The sequence below is a fragment of the Callionymus lyra genome, chromosome 19 (assembly GCF_982586985.1).
Source record: "Callionymus lyra chromosome 19, fCalLyr1.hap1.1, whole genome shotgun sequence".
NCBI lineage: Eukaryota > Metazoa > Chordata > Actinopteri > Syngnathiformes > Callionymidae > Callionymus > Callionymus lyra.
Window position 1 is genome coordinate 15,354,827 of NC_141836.1, and position 19,433 is coordinate 15,374,259.

The 19,433-nt window shown below is 38.6% G+C and overlaps 1 protein-coding gene across 5 annotated transcripts in view; it reads left to right on the forward strand.

Moving 5' to 3' along the window:
- Positions 1-19,433, forward strand: part of LOC148059707 (dedicator of cytokinesis protein 3-like) — a 50,212-nt gene that overhangs the window by 5,154 nt on the left and 25,625 nt on the right. For all 5 annotated transcript variants that reach the window (XM_087780772.1, XM_087780773.1, XM_087780774.1 and 2 more), the window contains exons 2-13: positions 371-454; positions 2,094-2,134; positions 4,057-4,112; positions 9,515-9,611; positions 10,735-10,883; positions 12,671-12,755; positions 15,965-16,006; positions 16,129-16,283; positions 16,361-16,442; positions 16,517-16,577; positions 17,902-18,049; positions 18,981-19,069. In XM_087780772.1, coding sequence (XP_087636898.1) covers positions 371-454; positions 2,094-2,134; positions 4,057-4,112; positions 9,515-9,611; positions 10,735-10,883; positions 12,671-12,755; positions 15,965-16,006; positions 16,129-16,283; positions 16,361-16,442; positions 16,517-16,577; positions 17,902-18,049; positions 18,981-19,069 — 1,089 coding nt within the window. The remainder of the gene's footprint in view (positions 1-370; positions 455-2,093; positions 2,135-4,056; positions 4,113-9,514; positions 9,612-10,734; positions 10,884-12,670; positions 12,756-15,964; positions 16,007-16,128; positions 16,284-16,360; positions 16,443-16,516; positions 16,578-17,901; positions 18,050-18,980; positions 19,070-19,433) is intronic.

The following is a 19,433-nucleotide window of genomic DNA, read 5'->3' on the forward strand; positions in this document are numbered from 1 at the left end:
GCCTCAATTACGTCATGAGTCACGAGAGCCGCGTGGCGAGGGCGACAAGCAGGTGGCAGCAAGAAGATTTAACACCAGTGTAAGACGGGAAACTGTTAGGCCATTAGCTGTTTGTGTGGGCTCCGGTTTTTGGAGACAGTTCAATTAACTTAACATTGCTGAAAACATCAGACCGCTTAAGAATTAATTACATATTAAAATGCCTTCCCACTTCAGGGTGGGAGCCTGTTTACAGCTCGCCGAGCAGCCGTCCCTCTGTGACAGAGTAGTTAGATGGTTGTTATTAAAAAAAACAACAATCTCTCAAATAGTGATCTATTTATCACGGGTTTGTGTTGCTTTTCCGTCATTTTTTTCTTTTCTTTTCCAGTGATCTGCAACTTCCGGTCGGCCATATGCCAGGCTCTGGTCCTGGAAATTGGGGAGACGGTCCAGATTCTGGAGAAAAGTGAAGGTAAAACATCATTGGCGTCGACTTTTCTTCTGGGATTGTTTGGTTAGAAAGCTGCTTGATAAGAGCTTGTAAAGCAGTCACGTTGTTTAAAAACAAATAAATGGAGTCATTATCTTTCAAGGATATGTTTACGCCCGGCTGAAAATATTTTTAATTAATTGCTTTACAAACTCGTTGAATCAACATATTTGGTCTTAATTTGAATATTTTTTATGATGGATTGCAAAGAAAATGAGCAAAAGTAAGTGAGAGTGAAATGAAATAGTTAAGAATATGAGGCTAGTGAGTGAGACAAGGAGATGAGACGTTAGTTTAGTGAGGAAAGGCTGATGAGGAGGTGATGTTAGTGTGTAAGGAAATGAGATGAGGAGGTGAGGCTTTAAAGGGAGACAAGGATATGAGGAGGTGACATTATTGAGTGAGGAAAGGAGATGAGGAGTTGAGGTACTTGCGTGATAAAAGGAGATGAGGAGGTGACCTTATTGAGTGAGGAAAGGAGATGAGGAGTTGAGGTACTTGAGTGAGAAAAGGAGATGAGGAGGTGACCTTATTGAGTGAGGAAAGGAGATGAGGAGTTGAGGTTATTGAGTGAGGAAAGGAGATAAGGAGTTGAGGTTATTGAGTGAGAAAAGGAGATGAGGAGGTGAGGTTATTGAGTGAGGAAAGGAGATGAGGAGGTGAGGTTATTGAGTGAGGAAAGGAGATGAGGAGGTGATGTTATTGAGTGAGGAAAGGAGATGAGGAGGTGACGTTATTGAGTGAGGAAAGGAGATGAGGAGGTGATGTTATTGAGTGAGGAAAGGAGATGAGGAGGTGATGTTATTGAGTGAGGAAAGGAGATGAGGAGGTGACGTTATTGAGTGAGGAAAGGAGATGAGGAGGTGATGTTATTGAGTGAGGAAAGGAGATGAGGAGGTGATGTTATTGAGTGAGGAAAGGAGATGAGGAGGTGATGTTATTGAGTGAGGAAAGGAGATGAGGAGGTGATGTTATTGAGTGAGGAAAGGAGATGAGGAGGTGACGTTATTGAGTGAGGAAAGGAGATGAGGCGGTGAGGTTATTGAGTGAGGAAAGGAGATGAGGAGGTGATGTTATTGAGTGAGGAAAGGAGATGAGGAGGTGAGGTTATTGAGTGAGGAAAGGAGATGAGGAGGTGAGGTTATTGAGTGAGGAAAGGAGATGAGGTGGTGATGTTATTGAGTGAGGAAAGGAGATGAGGAGGTGGATTATTAAATAAGGAAGAGAAAATTATGAAGTTAGTTAGTGAGGAAAATTGCATGTTAATGACAAAAAAGGCGAGAAGTGGAGGTTGGTGAGTGAAGAAAAAAAGCTAAGGTGATGTTTTCTTATGAGGAAAGCCGCTGAAAAGGTTTGTGAATGAGGAAACAAGATAATGAAATTACATTTCTCTATCCTCCCCTCACTTATGAACATGATCCACCACAGAAAAAATCCTTGACTGGCTTGTTTCTAGATGTTAAAGTTTCCCATTTTGCTTTGAGATCCACCAGCAATATAAGTCGTTTCTAGTGTCACTGACAAAATGTTCTGTTGGTCAGAAGTTACCAGAACTAGAACTATTTAAAGATTTGTTTGTTTTCAGCTTTTTTCTAATTGTCTTTGTCTTGTTTGTCCTCAGGCTGGTACCGAGGCTTTTCCACCAAGAAACCATTGATAAAGGTGAATATCAACTTCTCCTCCAATACTTTCTGTCGCTTGTTATAATTATACACATCCAGTGAGACTGAAGGCACAAATAATCTTGTCATTTATTATTATTTATGTAGTAACATATGTGTTTAATCATTCATATTATCCAGGTACAGTTCCCCTGTGTGTGTAAACAAAACAAACCAACAATATGATTTGGAACATAAGAAGCTAACAAGGACTTACTGAGAGTTTTTAAATCTAGCAGGAGGGGGAAAGTAGGGGCTTTGAAAGGAGCGGCTTCACAGTGTGTTGAACATGTTCACGCTACAAAATCACAAATGTCATTGCAACTGAAAAAGTTTGCTTATTAATAAGGGGTTGCACCTTTTTTTGTGCGCAACACTGAGATACAGGGAGGCGAAGAAGAGAGTGCAGGCAGGGTGGAATGATAGAGTTAAAGAAAAAGCTCTATAGTTCAGTTCATCTGCCTTGATTGAAAAGTTTGGACCATGGATGTGCAAATTAATTTGGATTATGGGCCCACATTATATTTTATGACTGCTTCAAGGGGCCCTTGAGAGAAAAAAAAAACCCAACTTACAATGATGGGGATAAAGAAGACAAATGTAAGTAACTTAAACACAAAATGAAGGTCAACTTGAAAAAAGAGGGACAAACTTTAGTAATAAATGCTAATAATAGATACAAATCATATTGTTTAATAGTTGTCATGAACATTTCTACTTGATCAGTATTTAGATGTTGTGTTTTTTTTCCTCCTCTGGCCTCATCAAGGGCCACACAAACACAGTCTTAGGGCCTGGTTTAGACTCAGAAAGGACAAGTGAACGATGCATGTCTTGCAGGGAAACAGTTTGACTGTATCTCACTTGTTTTGATCAGTGTGAAGGAGAAAGGACAAGTGTTAAAAACATAAGCTTACAGAGAGATGGAAGAGAGGCGAAGAGGAGAGTGCAGGCAGGATGGAAAGGATCGAGACAACCCTTCAGGCACGAATCTCTAGCAGCTATAGTGGAAGAGTGAAGTTGAGAGACCACAGGTGAAGATACGATGGACTAGGGTGGGTCAGGATGGGTTGGATCTCACCTTTTTTTCCCACGTACGATAAAAACAAACAAAAATAACCAAATCTATTTGACAGACTTTTTACCAAAACAAGCATCTTAAAGAGCTTCATGATAATGTTTCTTTGGAGAGAATCCCCCATTCCCGAGTGAAGAAGAAGACACCGTAAAAACGAGATGCCTCCTGATGATCACATAAGAGTCTCAGTTAATGGAGCATGAGGATGTTTTTCACCGAGACGGCGAACAGGAAGTGCTGATATCACGAGCGCGCTCGTCGCCGCCTGTGCGTCTGAACATATAAGGGCTTACGACGGCCGTCTTGAGGGGATTTTCTAAACGTGACTCACGTGACTCGTGCCTCAGATGTTCCACCACAACAAAGCGAAAAAAAATCGTACGTTCACGGCATTATGTCACGCTTATAAATACGATGGCGTATTTCCAACGCCGTCCAAGAAGCCGAGGTGTTATGCGCAGCTACTTTTTCAAAGGATCTCTGGTCCAGCCCGGGAGATGTAGGTGTTTGCAATGCTTCCCTCTTCTCTCGCACTCGTCATCTATTTACAGTCCTCGCTCACGCCCCTCGCCTTTTTCTTTTTTTTTTTTTGTTACGTCCTCCACTTCCCACGCGTGTTTTTTCGCCCCCTCGCTCTCGTCTTTTGTGAGGCAGCTTTTGTCTCCAGCCCGGGGATCTGAACCAGCAAAAAACTCAACATTGTTTAACTTGCAGGTTGAAAAAAACCCTCAAGAGGGAAGATGTTCAAATATGTTTCACACGCCGGGGGAGTTTGTTGCTGCTGGAATTTTCATATGTAATCCCGTCAAATCTGTGACATCCCTGTTGCTTCATCTGCCCCGCAGGGAATATTCCCCGTCAGCTATGTCCACTTGAAGAAATCCACGGTGACCAACAGAGGGTGAGTGTTGTTGCTCGTGTTGCATCCTGATCACTGGATTCCACCTGCCCAGGAAAAAAAACACACAAAAAAAACAACAACTCAATAGCGGCTGAAAATCCGGTTTGATTGTTTCCCACAGTCTAAGAAACATTTGTTATTATCTGAGCTTTTAAAAGGATTAAACTTTGTTAAATGCGACTGTTGCTGAGGGAAATCAGATTTTGGGATTTCGCTAATGCAGTTTAGTAGCCAAGTAGAGAAAAACAAAAACAAATAATATTAAAAAAAAAGTTGTTTTTTAAGGAACAATAGACTGTAGATTTATCCTTGAAATATCTTCTCTATAATTGCTGGTTCAGTTCCAGCATTAGGTCGACTCAAAGTTAAGTGTTAACTGTGTGTCATTTGTAAATTTATTTCCCACAGTCCAAAAACATACAGTTTGGTAACTTTGGTATAAATCCACCATGACTCTGTTGAGAGAACAAGCAGCTTTTATTTCTGTATTATTTTGCCTATACTTCTTATAGTATATACAGGAAACATCTGGTGGAATCTCAAAGGTCTTCAACTTTTACGATCCACTGAGCTTCAACCATTTACCGTGTGAGACAAGATGTTGGTCGTAGTAAGTGCCAGTCATCGTGGTAACCGTGGTAACCGGTGCCACTGGGTTGTGGGACTGAGTACCGATACGACCAGAAACAGTATAAAAGCAAGGAGCAAAGAGATTTTTCCGAGTCGTTCTCCCTGATCAAATATTTGTATAAAATATATAAAAATGTATTTTCAAATAAAGTCACGACACTGTCTCACACACACACACACACAGTTTAGCCTCGAGGTTATACTGATCACGACTTGGAGTCTCTTGCATTTGAACTAAATGCACCGCCAAAATAAAACTGATGGACGATAACTTGGAGTTCATAGAGTTTATTCGTAGCGAAATATGTTGAATTTTATTTTATACCTTCTAAATATTTATCAAATTTTGCTTAACCACAGGTATTTACTTGTTGATAGTCGTTTGTGTTTTAAAACAATTAATCTCAGTTGAAAATTGGAAAGTGGGAGAATCTCGCTGAAGACACTAACCTTGTTTATAGTTATATAGATAAACACAAATCTTTTTATGCTTCACTTAAGACCAGCTGTGATTGATTATAGTCTGTGCTTTTCCGATTTAACTTTGTTCTCGCCTCTCGGATAATCAATAACTTACGATGGAAGTTGTGACCAAACTGTTCTTACTTCAGATTAAAATGGGATATTCGGTGAGAACGTTCTGTATTAAACTCTCCTTGCAAGTAAATTTGTTGTGACTCAAAACCAATTCTTAACTTTAAATACGATTTAAGTTTCTTTTTAATATCTGCGTTCATTCTTAATGCTCAGTTTGGGTACCGGTCTCTGGTATCGGACAAAACCTAAAAAAATTGCGCATTTTGCCACAGCAAGATTAAAAATCTCATATGTTTTCATGTTTTGCTTCAATCATACTGTGAGTGTTTTACTGTTCACACTAGTTGAAAGGGATAGTTCCTCTTGGTTTGACTTCCGCCCGACGTGAGTCAGACGTGAGCGACCTGAATCACCCTCATCGGCCTCGGTTTGAAGAAAGCGTGTCTGCGATCAGCGTGTTGCCGAAAGATTTGGTTTGATCACGGCAGCTTTTTATGTTTTTGCTCTGAGCTCCTTGTCACGCTTTCTGTTCTAACCAGCTGCTCCCTTCGGGTTCACTTTTACAACTCCAGAGACAGAAGTATCGTCACCGACCGCGTTGTTGATTCAAAACTATATTTAGACGTCTATAATTAAAAGTTGCTGGTGTGATTATGAATTTAAAAGTGTGGTTTCCACAATAAAGTAGACGATATTTAGCTAATTTAAGCATGTAGTGATTTAAATTCTTTAAGTTTGTTCAGAATAAGAAATATAAACTTTTATTGCCAGTGTTGGAAACACAATATTACACAATATTAACATGAAATAATATGAATTGAATAAGAAGAGATAAATAAAACAAACACATATACATATATAAACACATAAAATAACACAATCAAGAAAAAAATGACACTTCTGGTGAATAAAAAAAATGCAACTTTACAATAATAATGAATAATCTATTATACTATAATAATATATACTATGTACTATAATTATCTATAAACGCTATTATAAACATTAAATACAACTTAGAATAAAACACTAAACAAACAACAGAGACAGAAAATACTAACAAAAAACACTGCCATATACACCAATTACAACATAGAATAAAACACTAACAAAAGAACACTGGCATAAACACAAAAAACAACATGGAATAAAACACTAACAAAAGAACACTGGCATAAACACCAAATACAACATAGAATAAAACACTAACAAAAGAACACTGGCATAAACACTAAATACAACATAGAATAAAACACTAACAAAAGAACACTGGCATAAACACTAAATACAACATAGAATAAAACACTAACAAAAGAACACTGGCATAAACACTTAATACAACATAGAATAAAACACTAACAAAAGAACACTGGCATAAACACTAAATACAACATAGAATAAAACACTAACAAAAAAACACTGGCATAAACACTTAATACAAAATAGAATAAAACACTAACAAAAGAACACTGGCATAAACACTAAATACAACATAGAATAAAACACTAACAAAAAAACACTGGCATAAACACTTAATACAAAATAGAATAAAACACTAACAAAAGAACACTGGCATAAACAGTAAATACAACATAGAATAAAGCACTAACAAAAGAACACTGGCATAAACACTTAATACAACATAGAATAAAACACTAACACAAGAACACAGGCATAAACACTAAATACAACATAGAATAAAACACTAACAAAAGAACACTGGCATAAACACTTAATACAACATAGAATAAAACACTAACAAAAGAACACTGGCATAAACACTAAAAACAACATAGAATAAAACACTAACAAAAGAACACTGGCATACACACTAAATACAACATAGAATAAAACACTAACAAAAGAACACTGGCATACACACTAAATACAACATAGAATAAAACACTAACAAAAGAACACTGGCATAAACACTTAATACAACATAGAATAAAACACTAACAAAAGAACACTGGCATAAACACTTAATACAACATAGAATAAAACACTAACAAAAGAACACTGGCATAAACAGTAAAAACAACACAGAATAAAACACTAACAACAAAACGACACAGACAGAAAACACTAAATACAATATTGAATAAAACACTTACAACAAAAACACTGGCATAGAAACTAAAACGTACTAATGGATACGATTTCTAGGCTCAGTTGGATCCGGTTCATTCTCCAGATGACTCCTGGAGAAGCTTACAAAATTCAAAGACACAAAATTCACTTAGCGGAGAGAGATGTCACCTTTCGTCACAGACGTATGTTTGTGTTTTCAAAGTCAGCTGGAAACTAATTCTGTCTCCAGTTAAAAGCAGTGTTGAAAAGTCGGGCATTGAGATGTTTCTTATGGATCCTCAGAGCTCAACACAAAGAACAAAACACAAGCTCACACAGATGCATCCGAGGTGTTTATCAGGTGTGTGACGGCCATTTTAAACTACAAACGCTATGAGTTAAAAGACATGAAGTGTCATCTAGAAACCGAAAAGTCGGCTTTAAATCTTTGTATTCTTTTGCTGACTGGCGGCCCCTGGAACGACTGTAGAGAGAACGTGATACAACTCTCTTATCATCTCGTCCATCACAGCTAATGCGTCAGAAAGATGGATAATTGTCACCAAACGGCTTCGATCACACAGTGGAATCCGCTGCCGCCGTCACATCTCCTGCCCAACGCTTGTGAGAGCAAAACAAAAGCCAAAGAGCTTCGGCGACAGAGCTCTTTATCTGCCTGAACTCATGGCGCTTAAATCTGCAGGCATGGATCCGCGGCTCCGCCAGGGAGTTTCCTGTTATATCACGGCTCCCCAGTCGAGTTGCCACATAGCGGGGGGAAACGCTCGTTTGCGCTCAAACAATTAAAAGTGCAGACTTTGAAATTGACTTGATTATGTTTCCTCGCTGCAGGAAATCTTCACTTTGGGAAAATCTGCTTTGCTGTCTTATGGAGTTAATGAAGTGACACACCCAGTGCATCGCGCTCGCTCCCCACAGCGCCGCCTCCGCTGAGACTAAACAATGCTACAGTAGCAGCTGAAAGTTGTTTATGGCGAAGCAAGTTGTTGTCGTCTCACGTTAACATAGAGGAGACTTACCTTTATTTTTTTCCACAGGGGGGATAATAAAAAACAATTGATAAAATAATCATTAATTATGTTATTTAAAATCGATTAGTTGGTGCCAATAATAGGTTTCATAAATAAATACCACAATTAAATCCTAATTTTAGTTTTTGTCGTGTAAAATCTTTTTTAATTTACATTATTTGAAGTCAATAATTCACTCTCTAGTTTGAATTTTTATATATGATTTATATTTAATGTTCAGATTACAAATGTAAATTATTAATTTAACACCCTTTTATGTTCACACACTCACACCATTTAAGTTCTATGAACAACCATTTGTAGTAGTGAGACGGATTTACGTCCTTAAGTTTATCTGCTTTTCCAGTTTGTCCGTACTTGGTTTAATTTTCTGTCCCTCTCTGCTTATCTCTTGTGTTATCTCAGGGTCAAGGTGACCCAAAAGTCCAGAAAACAAATGTGTTTAAGGAAATCCGTTGTATTGCCTCTGAGATAACACATGGGATACCACAAATACATTTGTTATTCGGGCATCTGGGTCACCTTGACCCTGAGATAACACAAGGGTGAACGTTCTGTCAGGGCAGATCAGACTGCATGAATCTCAAGACATTGAGCACATGTTAACAATCTAACGATCTTGAAACGTTAAAACAGATTCATGATGAAAGAACATGATTAACAAAAGAAAAATCATATACAAGGACGACACAAACGGTAATTATACAGGAATACGACTACAACAACAACACAAATAATGTAAGGAAATGAGATGATAAACAAGGAAAACAATAAAAAATAACACACTAACAAAGAAAAACACTGGCATAAACACTAAAAACGAAAAAACACAGCCAGAGGATACTAACAACAAAAAAATATTTCATAAACACCAGAAACAACACAAAATAAAACACTAACAACAAAACAACACAGAAAAAAGATTGTTACAACAAAAACAACGTCATAAACACCAAAAACAACACAAAATATATCACTAAAAAAAACCCAACACAGACAGACCTCCAACCTCCTTGAACCTGTGAATCCTTCAATGTTTGACTTTCAATTCAGACGTCAACGTCATTGAAACATCTTCCAGTAAATGATGATCACACGTTTGTTTTCCTGCAGACTGTGCGAGACCGTGGTACCTCTGGAGGACCCCATCATCACAGAGACCACCTCCACGTTGCAGGAATGGGGGGTCTTGTGGAAGCAGCTTTATGTGGTGAGTGTGATGAAGAAGAAAGCATGTCTGGAGGGAAAGGTTGATAGGATGGAGGGAATACAAACACCAGACTTTCATTTCTTTTCCTCCAGTAGGTGTAAAGCTGGTACTTAAACAGTGAAGCCTGGAGTGATGTCGACGCTACATATTTAAGATGTAAACTCTCCATGTGAGGGAGGAAGTGGCTGATGGACGCCGCTAATGGCTCACGGACCTGTCACATCCGATTTCATGCCGTGTCATGCAGGCATTGATGGAGTTTTTTTCCGCACTCCTCTTAAGATCCCGCTCGCCACCTTCCCCATCGCCGGGCTAAAAAGTGATTACCGGGGGAACCTAAAGCGTCTTTAATCCCGCTCAGTGTCATGGGGGGTTGGGGGGGGGGGGGACCGGCAGAAACGGACGGTCGGCGGGCCCCCGAGCTGATCCATTGCGGAGATGGCGTCGAGTTTTTTATATAACCTCTCGCCGAGGACTGCTCATGCTCAGAGCGGCCCTGAGGCTTGGGGGGGGGCGATGATGTAACTTCCTCTGAAGCTTGACTAATGCGCGGCGCTGATTTGAAAAGCGCTGGTTGTGGAGCTCACCCTTTGTGTGACGGGGACCGCGTTGTCTTACAATAATAGCGTGATCGTTGCAGCCGCTTCTTTTATCGATCCATGGCCTGTTTAAAGTGTGGAATCATCCGTGCAGGGGACCAATGTCCGAAAATGGTTTTCGCCATCCCTTGTTTTCCAGCGGCCCACAGTGTTTATCCTCATTAGATTTGCACGGCCTCGGTGCTGACGCTTAATCTCAGCGTTTATGCAAACAGACCTGAGTGGTAATGTGGGTTTTGTTGTATCATTAGGGAGAAGCGGGAATGCCTGAATTAAAAGTGTCGTCCTTGGTCGACGGAAGATGGTAATGAATTCATTACCATGTAGAGGTTCCAACAGGCTTTTATCGAAAGCACTTAAATAAGAAGACGAAGAAGAAGGAAATCTCTGCGGCGCCGTCTAATTGTGCTTGAGTGTGTTCCCCTGAACTGTTGTGACTCAAAACATCTTAATCCTGGATCTCAACGCTGATAATGGAATGCTTTTAAACAACTTTTTTTTTGTTTGGGGGGGGGGTTCGGCAGAAACACAAAGTGGATCTCTTCCATAAACTTCGCCATGTGATGACGGAGCTCATCGACCTGCGCCGGCAGCTCATCCAGGGTCACCTCGCCCAGGACCAGACGCGCGAGATCAAGCGGCACATCACCGTCCGGCTCGACTGGGGCAACGAGTGAGTGACCTCTGACCCAAATCACTTCTTAAAAACGCCGGCGATATCATTGACATGTGGCGTCTTCGGTGTGTGGGCTCGTGTTGTTCTCTCAAGGAGACTTAAGCGACGCAAATCCTTCACTGAAAAGGTGTGAAACATTCGTTGGCAAAGAATCTTGAAAAGTTCTTATTGTAAACTATAAGGAAATAAATGGAAATTAAACAGATTATTAGAAAATGTGCATTTCCAGAAGAAAATGCAGTGTGAATGCTGACTCTGCTGAATCTGTAAACATCCCATAATATAATTGAATCTAGTAAATGTGGATATAGTAGTGGAATTTGTATTAAAAATAGAAGTAGTAGTGGAATTAGTAGTAAACGTAGAAGTAGTCAAACTAGAACTATTAGAAATGCAAAATTAGCAGTTGAATAAGTAGTAGTAGAAAAGTAAAAGAAATAGTGGAATTAATAGTAAAAGTAGAAGAATGAAATTAGTAGTAAAAGTAGAAGTAGTAGTGGATGTAAAAGTAAGTAGCAAATGTAAAAGTAGTAGAAAATTAGAAGCAGTAGTGGAATTAGTATTAAAAGTAGAAGGAGTGGAATTAGTTGTAAAAATAGAAGTAGTAGTGGAATATGTAGTAAAAGTAGAAGTAGTAAAAAAATAGAAGTAGTGGTGGAATAAGTAGTAAAAGTAGAAGTAGTAGAAATGTAGAAGTAGTAGTGGAATTAGTTGTAAAAAAAAGAAGTAGTAGTGGAATGTGTAGTAAAAGTAGAAGTAGTAAAAAAATAGAAGTAGTGGTGGAATACGTAGTAAAAGTAGAAGTTGTAGTGGAATAAGAAGTAAAATTAGAAGTAGTAGAAAAGTAGAAGTAGTAGTATAATTAGTAGTAAAAGTAGAAGTAGTATTCGTAGTATTCGTAGTAGTGGAATTAGTAGTAGAAGTATAATTAGTAGGTCAAAGTGTAAGGAGTTGAAACATGAGTTGAAGATTTTCCCCATTGAAATGAATGGAGGGAAAAAGGGTAGAAAAAGAGGAATAAAAAGAAAGAGTTGAAGAGATAAAATAAAACGAATACATTTTTGGAAACGAGCTGAATTGATTAAATATGAACGGTTCAAATCGGATCAAATTTGTGGGAGGAGAAGCGGCACAAAGTTTAGGTCAGAAGAAGAAACAGGAACTCAATACATTCACACAATTACAACTTTTCTGTTTTCTGGATTACCATCAGGATCCAGTAGGGTTTTGAAGAATTCTTCATTTAATTAAATGGCTTCTTCCAGTTAAGACTTTTTTTTAAAGAGGTATATACATACTTTATTTTTATTTTTTGCTCAGTGCACTGGTTGCAAATGACGACAAATGTATCGTTTACTCGAAACAAGATGTTAAATGACTAAATGTAACGAAAAAATGTAACTTTAAAAAATTGTTTTCAGAACTCCTGTTTTGTTGCAGTTTTTTAAGGGACTCTGGTAAATAGCTCCTTGGTGGAGTGATGTACTGTCTGATAGACATCTTTTCTTGAATGATTGTATTATAATCCTAATATTAACGTATAAATGATATATTATCAGACTAATAAGGTATACCTTTGGTCACAGTTCGTCACTCACGAATTCCACGTGTTCCCGTCTCCGTCTGAGCAGGATAAATCAGATTTAGAAGTGGATTCTTCTTCCACCGCACAGAAAATCCGGCGCTCAAAGTCTCCAACAGTTGTAATGTGACATTGAACTGTGTTTAACAGGCTTTCCTCTGCTTCTCTCTTCACACACCCTGTAATCCCTTTTTTCCAACAGGCACCTCGGCATAGACCTTGTTCCCAGGAAGGAGTTTGAAATGGTGGATCCTGATCAGATCAGCGTATCAGAGCTTTACAAATTGGTAAGTCTGCCCGGATTACGCTCTCGTCTTCGGTTTATCACGCGATGAAGTCTGTTGAGACGGTTCTCGATCGATACCTTCAGCTGTGAACACACTTTCAATAGTTTGCTTTGATTTATTACCTGTTGTTTTAATGTACAACTCACTAAATCTACCAAATGAACCCCGTTTCAAAAGATGTCTTGGACACATGAAGACCTGCAACATGTTCACCAACTCCTTCATGAATCCCTAAAATATAGTTTTTATTGTAACTTTTCATAGAGTAGATTAATTCATTCAGACCTGCGACCTACAAGGTTCACTAATGATGCATAAATGCATTTTCTTAAATCTATTGTTTGTATTTTAAATGTATGTAAAATTTAGAAATAATGATTATCATATCATCATCATCAACATATACATATATTTTTTTATATTTAGAGTAGCTAGCAATATTATCAACTAGCTAAGTCTAGCAAATGTACAATTTCCTTTAGCTTGAATTAAAAAAAACTTTCATGGTTGACAGTTTAAACTTAACTAACCACCAAAAAACAAACAAACAAACAAAAAGTTAAATAAAATAAATAAATAAATCTCGTTTTTATACATCTTACTAATACAATCGTAGACTTAACTGAAATAAAGCTATTTTCAACTTTATTAAACCTCTTTCAACTGTTGTAAATCAATTTTAACTGTAATAAAACCATTTTTAACATTAATAAAACCATTTTCACTGTAATTAAACATATTTTTTAACTGTAGTCAAACTATTTTTAAATGTCATCAAACTATTATAAATGTAATAAACCATTTTAAACTGTAATACAACAATTTTTACTGTAATAAAACCATTTTAAACTGTAATACAACAATTTTAACTGTAATAAAACCATTTTAAACTAATAAAACCATTTTAAACTGTAATGAAACAATTTTAAACTGTAATAAAACCATTTTAAACTAATAAAACCATTTTAAACTGTAATGAAACAATTTTAAACTGTAATAAACCATTTTAAACTGTAATTCAATCATTTTCAACTTTAATAAAACCTTTTTTTCAATTTCCTTTAGTTTGAATTAAAAAAAGGTTTGGGGGTGACAGTTTAAACCAACAAACCAACAAGAAGTTAAATAAAATTGTGATGTCTGCTTCAGCCCTTGGCTAAAGCCCTTTCTGTACAAAAAAAAACAGGGTCTTTGCAGTAGCCAGGACATGAAGGCGTGACGTGGTGTCATTTAGAACTGCAGGAAATACATGATACAAAAATACATGATAAATGGATAAAATATCAACGTAAATCCTTTTAATAATACCAATAATTTATAACTTTGACAATCAGTGCTAGGTTATATTTCTACTTTCTTTTCTATTGTCTATGTTTTTGGTAAAAAAAAAAGACTAAACATGGATTTATAATCCCCCTTATGTAATTAACAACCCTTCAATTAAAAGCTTTAAACACTTCAAACCCATCCTGCGGGGTCATCTCTGGGGTCATCTCTGAGAGCAAACACGTGACTAACACGGCAGCTTGTTAGGCGACGGCGCGAGATAATGTGAAGTGACGAGCACAGGTAAGTCACCTCCAGAGCAAACATAAATAAATGATTTATCATCATTTTTAAGATTGAAAAGCGTCTGTTAAAGAAAACAGACGATTGATCACGGTGATGTCATTCCTCCATACGGGGCCTTTTCCGACTGCTGCAGGAGTTATTCACCATCCAGATTTAGAAATGTGAGCACAGATGTTATATAAAATCCAGTACAGTATCGCCAGAGGCCCCCCTTGGACTCGGCTCCGCTCTCCATATGTTGACGTCGTGCCTCGGATATCGATGGAGAGAATCTCGTCCTGGCCCAGAAACAAAAGCGAAGGCGCCTCTTTTTTGGCCAATTTTTTGTTCTCTCCGGTGCTGTGTCTCAAATCGCATACTTCTCTTAGTATACTAGAAGTTAGTATGCACCAGGATAGTGTGCATACTAACTTGTACGCAAATTCTCCACAGAGAGAGTATGTCTCAAATCAAACTCTGCCGCTACGCACTAACAGGAAATGACTCGACAGCTTCTTCTTCTACTACTACATCTACTGCAGTTGATTCAGAACTCTGCAGAAAGAATTCTGACCCGCTCCACTAGAAGAACTCACATTTCTCCGATCTTTAAAATTCTGATCTGATCCAGCCTTACACCCCAGCTCGGGCTCTGAGGTCTGTGGATCAGAATCTACTGATGGTTCCACGCACACGGTTTAGGACCAGAGGAGAGAAATCCTTCCAGGCTGTTGCTCCTAAGCTTTGGAACAATCTCCCTCTGTGTTTGATGATCTATTGACTCCTTCAAGAAACATCTTAAGACGTTTTTATTTGTTCAGGCTTTTCCTTGATTTTCTGGAACTCCTGTTGTGTTATCAGTTTTATCTTGACCTTTAAAGTATATACTTTATTGAGTATTGTTTTGATTGTTTAAGCGCTTTGTGACCCTGGTCTGGAGAAGCGCGATACAAATAAAAAGTACTTACTTACTTACTATTTAACGATGTTGCAACTAGCTGTTTGAACGCTATCGCCACCTGCTGGCAGCACGTTTTGCAGGTTTGGAAAAAGAAATAAAGAAAAAATATGAGAATCAAAATATATGGAGATATTTAAGCTGGTATCAGCACCGAAGACGTGTCATCCTTCCACTGCTGCTGAAAATGTACCTGTAAGTAATGTATATGCATATATATATGACGTAACTTCCGTTTAAAACGTCATTAAGATGGCGGCCGTTTAGGGTGGTTAGTGTCCATCGAACCACACTGTGGGCGTTTTAGTACACCAATTTAGTGTGCATGGCGCACTAAATTTCGCATACTAAGAATTGAGACGCACTTACGCACTAAACATACTAACTTTGAGTACGCTAGTATGCGATTTGAGACGCAGCACGGGTCTTTGGATGTGAGCGTTTGGTCGCAGTGAGGGCCTTGGCACCTCCTCGGGTTGTCGGAGTGAAAGACTCCTGCACGTATTTTCCTCTCATTTGTGCGGAATTAAAGCTCTCGCTCTCCCTCGCAGTGGTGGGCGACGGCTTCACACGTGGGTCTCCGTCAGTGGCAATAATGCGTCTGAAGCCGCTGACGAGTAAATAAGCCGTGTGGGAAGAGTAAAGCTCGGGCTGAGTCATCTGACCGTCTCTCTTATTACCTTTTTTTTTTTTTCTCCAGCATGTATCCAGCAGACACTGCGGTCAGCAAAGCACAAACCAGGTACGCTCTCCCTCCTAAAGCGTCCTCATCCCGTTACTGCCGATCAATAAAAATGTCACAATCTCCATGTTCCCCCCACAAGTGAGAAGCTCTCTCTAGTGAGTTTGTTTTCTCGCTCTCAGGGTGACGGCGCGAAACAGCGACATGGCGACAGTTGCCGTGCCCCCGTGTCGCATCACCTCTTCATCAACCTGAAGAGCTTCACGTACAACAGCATCAGCGAGGACGCCGACGTCTTCTTCTCGCTGTACGACACGCGCGAGGCCAAGCAGATCAGGTACGACCTTCGTGGCAACAAAACTGTCGTCAACTCACCCTAAACCCCAACGCCCTTTGTTTTTGTGTCCCGGGCAGCGAGAAGTTCATGGTGAAACTGAACAAAAATGGAGGACCAAAGAATCCAGAGAAGGTGGACCGACTCTGTGCCCTCTTCACGGTAATGATGCCCTCGCTCGTCGTTGTTGACGTGTTTCAGGAACTCCAGGTGACGCTGTTCCATCTCCTTCACAGGACCTAAGCAGCAAAGACTTGAAGAGGGACATGTATATCGTCGCGCACGTGCTCAGAACTGGTACGTCTGTCATGTTTATTTCACCATTTCTTAGACGTCAAGACATATTTCACTTAAAAATAAATCATATTTTTTATCGCAACCGCAGGTTAATTGCCATCTAATAGGCAAATATATAATGTCAAATTGTGTGTGAACTTACCTGCTTGAGACCTTGGCTCCTTTAAGGATTTACCTGATGTCACCTACTTCCTGTGATTCCACTTAAAGAAACAATGTTATTCTTTCAATGTCATCTTGTCCTTTACATCGGTATACAGTTTATCTAAATGATGTATAATCTTACACAAATCTCCTTTTTATACATCAACAACATACAATCGTCAACTTAACTGAAATAAAACTATTTCCAACTTTAATAAAAAACATTTTCAACTTTATTTAACCTTTTGCAACTGTAATAAAACATGTTTTTTAACTGTAGTCAAACTATTTTTTAAATGTAATCAAACAATTTTCAACTGTAATCAAATGCTTTTAAACTGTAATAAAACCCTTTTCAACTTTAATAATTCAATTTTCTAATTCAGTAAAACCTTTTTCAACTGTAATAAAAGATATTTTAACTGTAATCAAACAATTTTCAACCATAATCAAACTATTTAACTGTAATCAAATGATTTCTAACCGTAATAAGAGCATTTTCAACTTTAATAAAACCGTTTTCAACTGTTTTTTTTGGAAACTATTTTTAAATGTAATCAAACAATTTGAACTGTAATCAAATGATTTTCAACAGTAATAAAACATAGTTATATCAAACCATTTTAAACTATAATAAAATATACATTTCAACTTTAGTCAAAGTATATTCAACTGTAATAAAACATTTTTTAAAAACTGTTTCAACGTCCAAAATGCTCAGCTTAGTAAATATAGTAAACCACATTTTTATTGTAATTTAATTAATAGAACTAAAATAATGTTTAAACATTTGGAGATAATATTATGTGAGACATAAGGATCGTGTAATAAAACAAGTAACACTAATTAAACAATTTTTCGAGCGATCAAACAAGATCTTTGAGTGGTTTGTGTAGTAACTACAATCTTTGGTATAAAAACTGCTGGGGCAACAACATTTTTTATTTTCATATAAGATATTAAATTAAAAAAAAAGTATAATCAAAAGCCCAATGTAATGATAAAATGTATAAATAGCCAATTCCATCAAGAAAATTGTACAAATTCTTAAAAAGATAAACATAGACAATGAGCTTGTGTTATTTACATTTCTATGCTTTTTAAAGCATTGTTACAATTTCGAGAGTTCTTGGCCCCGACAACGTTCCATGACAGTTCCCTCGCCTCCGTCTCTCTGCAGGTCGTATGCTCCTCAACGACTCGAAGAAAGGACCTCCTCACGTGCAGTACAGACGACCGTACGGCTGCGCCGTCCTCGCCATGAGTGACGTTTTCCACATGATCACTGACCTCAAAGAGGAGAAGGATTTCGTGCTCAAAGTTTACACGTGAGTATTTTTTGTTGTTGTTGCAGCTTCCTGTTTTGGTCAATGTCATGTCAAGTATGTGATATAAGAGCAGGAAAAAAGTTATTAAGGAAGGAAGTTTGATGGTTTTTAATTGTAGAGAAATGATGACGGAGCACTTTCGTGACTCATGCTAAATCAATGGACGCTCGGAGACGGACCGCCTGACGTGTTGCGATACTGTCCGCTCCGGTTAGATTTGGGCTCTAGGGGGGGCGGGTGAGTCCGGTGAAAGAAAGCTCACCAAACACTGAGGGATGACACAGATAGCCGAGCGAAGTTAGAGGACGGAGAACAAAAAAAAAAACAGTCCGAAAGCTCAGCACTTTCCGTGTCAGTCACCAGTGAGAACAATCTCCGCGTCAACGCTCCTCGATCTGTCTGCTACGGGTCAAAGGTCGTCACTCTGCCATCCTTATCACATTTCACTTTTCTTTTTTTTTTTTTTTGGGGTGACAACACAGCTTGTGTGACATGGATTTATCCAACATGGAAGGCTGTCACTTTTATTCACGGCTCAGGCGAAGGGCTCTTTCTTGTAAAAAAAAAAAAAAAAAGGAGCCGTGATTCAGTGGTGAACTGCCTCCAAACTGTCTGCTCTTATAAGACTCTGGTCAGAGTTCCGCCCCTCCCCCATTCCTCTCCCAAGGGCCTCCGAGCCCACAGTAATGAAAAAGGCTTGTACAGAGCTGACTGTCAGGATTGCTTAGTGTGCAGTGTATTTGGGCTAATGTGCTGCTTGATAGCACCTCTCCCTGCTGCTACCTTTTCTCCAGGAGGAAATCTGCTGTGGGACACATGCTGCTTGTATATTCCCCATGCACAGGCCACCCATCTGTGTCCCACTAATGGTCGTGTTGTTACCCCCCCTCCACCACCCCTCCACCACCCCCTTACCTGCTCTGCTCTCCAGATGTAACAACGAGAACGAGTGGTACCAGGTACACGAGAACATCATCCGCAAGTCCAACACCAAGTACTCGGCTCCCAGCACCAACTATGGTAAAGTGTCGTCGTCTTTCACTTTTTTTTAGTTACGTCTCAACAACAATAGACACTGGTTCCTTTTTGAACTTTTCATTTTCGTGACAGTATTCGCAACATTATGTCGATATTACACCCATTTCAGTGGAAACACAATGGCAGGAATGTCAGCAAAAGAGTACTTAAGCAGCTTAAAAACAGAAAAAATATATGTTTCGGAGATGTTTGTTCAATAAAGTCATTAAAATGTGGTACATTTTAGTGAAAATAGTAATCATAGGAGGAAGCATAGGGTAAGTGTCATCACACAACATATTTTCTTTCTTTTTTTTCTTGAAAAACCCCCAAAAATCATCATCAAATACGATTTCCAATCCTATGT